Source organism: Halichoeres trimaculatus, unplaced genomic scaffold (assembly GCF_033239565.1).
Source record: "Halichoeres trimaculatus isolate MK-OKI-2021-1 unplaced genomic scaffold, fHalTri1.1 fHalTri1_scaffold_4, whole genome shotgun sequence".
NCBI classification, from domain to species: domain Eukaryota; kingdom Metazoa; phylum Chordata; class Actinopteri; order Labriformes; family Labridae; genus Halichoeres; species Halichoeres trimaculatus.
In genome coordinates, this window is record NW_027437182.1 from 27420397 (window position 1) to 27428952 (window position 8556).

The 8556-nt window shown below is 40.5% G+C and overlaps 2 protein-coding genes across 2 annotated transcripts; one reads left to right on the plus strand and one right to left on the minus strand.

Annotated features, from left to right (window-relative positions):
• Positions 1 to 350: 350 nt before the first annotated feature.
• On the plus strand, positions 351 to 2396 carry cimap1d (CIMAP1 family member D). The gene is made up of 4 exons (XM_074668097.1): positions 351 to 443; positions 952 to 1062; positions 1449 to 1562; positions 1805 to 2396. The coding sequence occupies exons 1-4, from the start codon at positions 404 to 406 to the stop codon at positions 2290 to 2292; spliced, it is 753 nt and encodes a 250-aa protein (XP_074524198.1). The 5' UTR covers positions 351 to 403; the 3' UTR covers positions 2293 to 2396.
• An 83-nt stretch (positions 2397 to 2479) lies between these two features.
• Positions 2480 to 6315, minus strand: cks2 (CDC28 protein kinase regulatory subunit 2). The gene is made up of 3 exons (XM_074668098.1): positions 6092 to 6315; positions 5554 to 5681; positions 2480 to 2861 (listed from the first exon to the last, which is right to left on the minus strand). The coding sequence occupies exons 1-3, from the start codon at positions 6148 to 6150 to the stop codon at positions 2818 to 2820; spliced, it is 231 nt and encodes a 76-aa protein (XP_074524199.1). The 5' UTR covers positions 6151 to 6315; the 3' UTR covers positions 2480 to 2817.
• Positions 6316 to 8556: the final 2241 nt, after the last annotated feature.

Below are 8556 nucleotides of genomic sequence, written 5' to 3' on the forward strand. Positions count from 1 at the left end.
CCCTGTGAGGAGCCCGCTGTGGTGCTGACACACTGATGTGAATTATATGTCTCAGGTTTCTGATTGTTTCAGAGGAAATTAGGGATTGATTCTGGCTCACCCTCAGATCTGGGTTTCACTTTCAACCTGGAGTAGGTGTGATACATCAACCAGGAGGAACATCACTGCAATATCAGAAGAAAAACACCACCACGATCGACATGGATTAAGCAGTGAGGTACTATTGTACAAGGATGGAGCCTGGTGGGTGGAGAAGGGGAATCACCCGTGGAAGGCTGCAACATTTTATTTTTTTCTACCACTTACTGTACACTATTTCTTTTGGCAGTTTCTTGTTGTGGCTGCAATGCTGCATGAATCCTTTTGGCTCCCGAAAGTATCCAAAGCTTCTTCAAAGGATCATATGGAGAAAAAATACCCTGTTATTGCTGGAAGGGAAAAAGGTATGTTTATGTGTTAAAATCACTATTCTGTATGTACAAAACTGCTCGCCCAGTGTGTCAGAATATCAATATTAAAAGCTGTGTACCAGCTGGTCACATAGTGTCAAAGGAGAAATGTTGACTTGAGCAGAGCAGAGGTCTCCTGAGCATGCAGACCTGCCAGGGCTCGTTGTTTTCTGTGAAATATGCTCCTGCTTGCTCTGCTTGTTCACATGCACCCTGAACACTTGTATGCTGATGTAATACTTCGCCTTAGGTCGTGTGCTGTATGTCTCAGCATGGGAACATGATAGATAACAATGAGATGACGTAAACATGCGAATGGACATTGCAAACATGTCCCCACCATCTGTGATGAATACATTTTTTATCACAAGTGATGATTTACAGAAATATTTCTGCTACTTTTAGTTTCATTTTACTGCCATTCCTGTTCTGAAAAACAGTCATTTTTTACTACGTAATGTGTGCATGTGCCTTCTATCCATGTGGTGTCTCCTCCCCATAGGGCCAGGACCTGGGCGCTATGGACTTCCTCCAACTATTGGGTTTATTGGCCATGACTTCACAAAGACAACCAGCCCTGCCTATTCTTTCCATGGCAGAATGAGTGACCATAGTAAGTGCATCATACTCCATCCTGTGACTTCAGAGTAACACATGTTCTCCAGAACAGTAACATTTGGATTGTCTTGGTCAAAACTTTGTCATTAAACATGTCAAACTGATAAAAGGTCATTACTGGCATAAACTGGAAAACTGTCACAACACTGTACACTAACAGCATTTGTATTTTCTCAACATATCCATCATGAGCTTATCCTGAATAGTATTCATTTGAAGTTGTGTACTGTCAAATTAAAGACACAGGGGGGCGACAGAGTCATATTTTAACCTCATCACAGTTGGCTACTACTACTTATTTCAGAATCATCTCATAATACAAAAAAAACTGTCTAAAGAGACAATACACCAACTTGACTTAAATATATTCTTTCCTTGCAGTGTACTGTGTTGACTCTAGCCCTGGGCCCCAGTACCACGTTGATGCAAAAATCACCCGTTTTGGAAGGGATGGTAGTCCTGCGTATTCCATGTTGGGGCGAGTGAAAGCTCAGAGTAAGTTCATATTCTTAACAGGAAAATAAAGATGACTGTAAATACTCAATTTGTGTCACAGCTTTTTTTTCTGATGGCATCAGGATGCAATGGTTTACAAACCCAGAGCTCTAGTATTGCTTTTAATGCTGCTGTTGATCCAGTGTCAGCTGTTTCAACTGAAATTTAAACCCTGTTAAGTGCATGCTGTGCCCCATATGGTTTTGACAGCCCATATTGTTCTGCTGCTTTCTCCCCTTTAGAAGAGTTACTCCAGACTCCAGGTCCAGGTGAATACAGTCCTGAGAAAGCACCGCCATGCAACCTTCAGCGAAGACCCCCGTGCTACACAATGGGCTCTCGTACAAACTACAGAAGCATCGATTCAGTACCGGCTCCAAACAAGTATTCTCTCCCTCCACTGATGGGCCCTCGGGTCCCAAACAAGCCAGCCAGCGCATGCTACACAATGTCAGGTAGCTATGGAACCGGGGGGCCATCTGAAGATTTAGCTAAGACACCAGGACCTTGTGGATACAACAGCACTGACCCAAGTGTGTATCTACCCCGGCAGCCTGCTTTTTCCATGCTGGGACGCCATAGCCTACCCAGAGATGCTACCAAGAAACCTGGTCCTGGAACTTACAGCCCAGAGAAAGTGACTGTTCACAAAGCAAGGGCACCAGCCTACTCACTGGGCATCAGACACTCAGAATTTGTTACCCCACTAGTTGTCAACATCTGTGACTAAGGATTTTCTTCTGCCACAAGACATATTGAATGCCAAGGGGGAAAAAAAGAGAGAGAACGTGAAGAAGTACATTTAATTATGTTTTTCCAGTAACAAAGACCTAGTCGGATCAACCATGACTTTCTTTCAAATGTATATCTACAAATAATATTTACAAAACACAAACAAGTTTAAAGAACAAGCAATATTCACAAAAAAAGAGTCTCTCTTGAGAAAGTGTTTAGCTTAAGGAAAATAAAGGTAATCAGTGAATACACTTAAATGGCTTCAATGGATAAGATAATAAAAATGTTTTAAATTGTTCAATTGGCAGGCTCCCTTCTACCTTCATACTGTTCAGAAGATTATCATTTACTGTGGACCCAAGAAGTTTGCCTCTCAATACCTCAAAAAAATTGAGGAACATGTAAAAGAAAACACATTGCAACAATACTTTCCAAACAACACATGAGAACTGATGGAGATGAGTGTTTGGGTGCGACGGAGCTTCCAAAGTCAGCAAAAAGCTAGCAGGTGTATTCCCAGTTAATCCTTCGGGAGGGGTCTTCTGAAAAGCAGTATGTGAGGCTCTGGAGAATAAAGCAAAGAGAAAGTTAGTCAGCACAGTACACACAGAAGACTATAATGAATGTAGTGACACACATGGATGCACAACTTTTGAAGTGATGGTTGAATATTTGATTCGTGATCCTAAACTGGTAGGGGAGACCAGTTATGATTGTAACACTTTTTGCTTCAGCACCTCCAATTCACTGAACTTTTGAGTCAGAGTTCTTAAATTTTAACGCAAAGTACCAACATTTTTTTTACAACAAATGGCACCAACTCAAACCTCTGCAAGAATATCACAGACCTTACCAGGCGATGTCAAATACATGGTGGTCCTTTGTTACAACCTACCCCACTACCAGGGTAGGTTGCAACCAAGCGGGCAACCTCCGGTCTAGGAATGTGAGACAATGTGGAAGTGCTGCAATCTGCTGTTTCTCGAGTGTTCACTTGAGGCTGGCTCTGGGAGTAGCGGAAGTCACATCCACACCAAGCCAAAAAAAGCCATTTTCAAAGCAGAAATTAACCTATTTACAGACTGGTTCAAAAAACATCTCCTGTCTGAGTCGCTAATTATACTATTAGCTCCCACTGTACAGGGGTGAATTTTTTTCTAACTTGGCCGTTCAGAGGATATTAAGATCGCAAGCTCCCCCAATAAGAGGCACAGCTGAGGGTCACATGACCGACAGGCTCCCTATGGCTGTATGCGAAACCCTTGCCACTACCAGTACGGCCACTACAGCCGATGTGCTTCATTTTCCGTTTCGAAACAGACGTGTGATGTCAGGGAGACTACGTCCATGTTTTATACAGTCTATGGTTGTAACAATTAGAAAAAATGCAAAATCAGAGATCATGTCCCTCAAAAAAAGGTACACTGAAACAGAACAATGTCTCTGTGACTGACCGTAACTCACTTTCAGTTTGACTTGAGAGTTCATCCGTAACAGTATGTATGCTCAAACACTACAATGTAGCTTTGTAAATAACACATAGTTCTAACAAAAAGCTGTGTGTGTGTGTGTGTTAGGGCTGCACGATTATCGCAATCGCAATCACAATCACAATCGCAATGTCAGCACATGCAATTCAGATTTTTCTCCATGATAACCAAGCAAGTCTGTAGACTCATCATGACACAACTTCTTTTATTAAACCGCAAGCACAATCGCAATCGCAATATTGTCCACCTAATCGCAATATAGTCCACCTAATCGCAAATCGCACCTTTTCCCCAAATCGTGCAGCACTCGAGTGTGTGTGTATTTTTAATCAAAGTCACAATGGTGACAAATGTTCCTTTGTAACCAAACGGGCAACCTCTGGTCTCAAAATATGAGACAATGCTGAAGTGCTAAAATCTGCTGTTTCTCGAGTGTCCGCTTGAGGCTGTCTCCGGAAGTACTGGAAGACACATACACACCAAGCCAAAAAAAGCCGTTTTCAAAGCAGAAATTAACCCATTTACAGCCTGGTTCAAAAAACGTCTCCTGTCTAATTTTACTATTGGCACCCACTGTACGGGGGGTGAATTTTTTTCTAACTCGACCGTTCAGAGGATGTTAAGATCTCAAGTTCGCCCAATCAGAGGCACAGCTCGGGGTCACGTGACCAACAGGCGCCCTATAGATGTAGGCAAAGCCATTGCCACTACCAATATGGCCGCTATAGCCGATGTGCTTCATTTTCTGTTTCAATAACAGACGTGTGATGTTAGGGAGACTACGTCCATGTTTTATACAGTCTATTTTTGTAACCCTGGAGTGTTCCTCTTTTTTTCTTTTTTGAGGTGCAACATTCCCTCCTGCCCCTAGAGAAAACATTGCTGCTGCTCCAGTAACCCACACTGGAAAATCACTGGACCCTCAGCTTTTGCAGTGATTCCTAGTGACACGGTAGATCCTTTGTGCTTTATTGACTGATCTGACTGACTTACCTTTCTTTGTGACTTTATCAGATGTTTTCTTTAAAAACATCTGCAGGCACACCTGTCAGTCTTTCTTTTCCACTGCCTAGGGGTTATGCAACATTATTAGAATCAAGTAAATGTTTTTAGCTGTACATAAAAGGGTGGTTGTAACACTTTCTAAAGATGTGTTACAACCCACCCCACCCCTGTAAGCCAGTCTTCAGCTAGCTGCATTAGCATAGTGGATTGCATGGAGAAAATGCATAAAATTTTGCCTGAACAACTACAAACGATTCTGATATAAGCCAAATTGTTTGATCTGGAATAGTGTAAGTACTAAACAAAATATAATCTTTGTCCAAAAAGTTACTTTCTTGCTTTAAAATCACTTATTTTTCTCTCTCGAATCTGCATGCACCTGTTTCTAGCCCTGACAATCACCATGTGTGATCAGGGTGAAAGTGGGTAAATACTAAAATGATCATATGTCTCCTATCTTATCCCTGATTGGTGGAATTTGTGGTGTTACAACTCTCCCCATGTTACAACCATACCTGGGCTCCCCAATGTATAATAAATGGTTAACGACAAAACAAACCTTTTCAAGAAAAATATATTTATATAAGAGATGAGACTTAAATGTTGCACTGGCAGTCCAAAAGGCACTTATATGACAGCAATTTAAAGGATCATCTGTTGTGACTTCCTGTATCTCAATCACTGTGAGACTGGGTTAGTAACCTTTGTATGACGACATTAAGTCAGTCATTAACATATCTCTCAAGTCAGTGGCTGCTTACCTGGTTTGTGAATCATGTAGTGAATCCAGCCCTGGCTCTGTTGCACCCCCAGCCCCCTCCACTCCTCTTCTGTCATCAGGTGGGAGGTGGGCACCAGCTTGGACAGCTGCTTTGGAAGCACGACATGTCTACAGTACAGAACAACAGAATGATCAGGAACTACCAAACAAATCTAAAAGACAAACCAGTGAGTTAAGAGATAGCTTGACGTTCACTCAGAGAAATTAAGATGACTGATGTAACCTCGGGTCTATCTTTGAGATACTACAAGATTAAGGTTTAACACACACTGCTCAAATGGATACGTTTCATACTTTCATACATCTTGAAAATTGTGGAGTGGTGATGATAGAGCAGTTGTTGAGTATCGCTTGCTTCAAACAACAATACACTACAGGTCATAGTGAGAAACGTTGCAGTCTTTTACAGCTATATCGAGATGAAGTAATGACCAGAGAAACTAGGCTACCGTGACTTTACGTTGAGCTAACCGCTAACGCTAAACATTAGATAACGTTAATTTCAGAGACTTTCATACCTGTACTCAAACTCCTCGTCGTTGTACTTGTCAGAATAGAAAATCTGTTTTTTCGACATCTTCGGTCAATAATGAAGTCAAAGCTAAATGTCAAGATAGCTTTTAACAGTTTAATAAAGCCCACTTGCTTAAAAATAATACTGAGGACCGTGACAAACTGCCTGCTTGCTGCTGTCAACTGCCGCTGTTTTCAGGGAACAATTCAAACGCCAACGGTTCCTCGCTGTCCTCGGATTGGTCAAAGCAACAGCACGCGGATTTTCTCCTCCAGTTAGATCGTCTATTTACAAAACGATGAGCTGCTCCTGCACCGTGAGCACAACTTTTCACCAGGATAGCTTTGTTCACAACAATAGCTTTTCACTAGGCTTTACATATCACGAATTGATTATAACGTCCAGCTTTTGAGCGAACCATTCGACTAAGATCAAAAGTATATGTTTAGATTGAAGCTACGTCATGTATTCACGAAACGTTTATGTCTCAAAGTTTTTAGGGTCGGAGAAAAGCTCTTCGTGCCATAGTTTCTTGGCAGCTTCAGTAGGGGGGCGTAGGCAAAACAATGTCAGAACTGTGGAAATGCAAATCAAATGTAAGTATTGATCTTGGTTCATATCGGTTATGCAGAATTTATTGGCTCTGTGGCCATCAATCTCAGAAAGTGAGCACTAAGCTCAGACACACAAAACGAGCTTACAGCCTTACACACTTAATTTATCTTTGTCTATACAGCCTGCAGTTATATTCATTATATTCTTTATTTTTATTCTTTTATAGTTTACTTCAGAAGCACAGCAATAGTTTTCCTTTTTACTTTTCTTCAGTTGACCTTTTCATAACGCCATGACATGGCCTACTACTAAAAAAATGCATCTGTCATCCATTGTGTATTTTTCACTAGTATTTACACAAATGTTACCTTTCAAAGTAAAATATTTACATGAATTCTCTCGCCATGTAACTAATCTATATGCTCCAGTTAGAACCCTCTGTGTTAAACAACAACCTATGTTGTTGTTTTTTGTTGTAATCACTGTTTTCTGGGTAATGGCTGCTAATGAGTGGTGGCTTATTCACAGCATGGTTTGTTCCGCTTGTAAATGCAAACTACTTTAGTCCAGCGGTAAATGTTAACTCTTTACTTACAGAGAGATTCTTTGTTATTTATCAAAAATATAAAAAATCTGCTGTCATTAATGGAACTCAAACCCACTACCACCTCCAAGTAGTTGCAGATGAAAATATTGTGCATAATACTCTAACTGTTTGTAAAGGTAGCCTTATATCTGTTTTTCTTTTTGAATACTGTGCTGACAGTGGTTTGTTTTGTAACAGGAAAGGGGGACAGTACATACTAAGAACGGTCATCAACTTGTGCATCTGTCAACATGCATTGATTATGCCAGGTTTATCAGTAACTTTTTTCACTCCGTGTCAAACAAACACAAAGTGATTGGCTGTTAGTAGGAAGGTGGGGTGCTGTGGGCAGTCCTGTCATTACATTTCCTGGATTTTGTTGTACTGGGGTCTCCTGACTTCTCAAAGAAATTGCGTCCATCACCAATCACAGCAGTTCCTTTGTACTTGGACAGCTGAGGACATTACTTTTCTCCAGTAAGAGTCATTGGAAGTTCACTGTCACCTTTGCCTCCACAGACCCTAACATTTAGGTAAGTTTAATGCCTCTACCTCCTTTGTTTGTTTACTATATTGGCAGATGTACAGCATGATGTCACACTCTCCAATTGATTATGAGACTAATTCATTAGTGAATGTAAGCAAACTGATTCAAACTCAGTAGTATCTTCCTGGCTTTTAAGTCAACATTATCAAATTTGGAGATCAGCTTTCTTTTGGCTTAGAGATAAACAGATGACCAAGAGTTTTGGGCTACTTTCCAATTTATGTAAACAATGCTTTAAACCTGGATGTCTGTAAGCAGGTGCTCATTTTAGAACATTATATGTTCTCCCTAGCATTTCAGGTCTCTTATTTCTTAATTAACCTGTATAGCAATGCTTAATCACTCATTACATAATAAAAATGGCAAGGCCATTCATTGACTTAAAATTATATGTGACCTCTACAAAAAGAATTAAAAAAAATGTTTAAAAAAATTAGTAAGAACAAAATAAAAATTGTGAGTGGAAAATGGTTTAACTGTGAAAAAGTGAAAAGGGCTGAGATTGTGATGCTAGTAGGAGCTAAAAGCATGGTGCTAAAATGGCTGAATGCTCTCTGGGGAGGTGAATGGGAGGGTGGTGGAGAGAATAATTCAGACAGATGGGGTTGGGTGGATGTTTTAGACATGTAGTCCCTGATGAGATGAGCTGCATTGTTTCTTTTGTTAAAATTTTCTCTGTTGCCAAGACAGATGGAATTACACAACCATTCAAACAAATTACTCAAAATACACTTTAATCAATTGGATGAGACTTCTACTTGTTTTTAAAGTCACTGTTCAG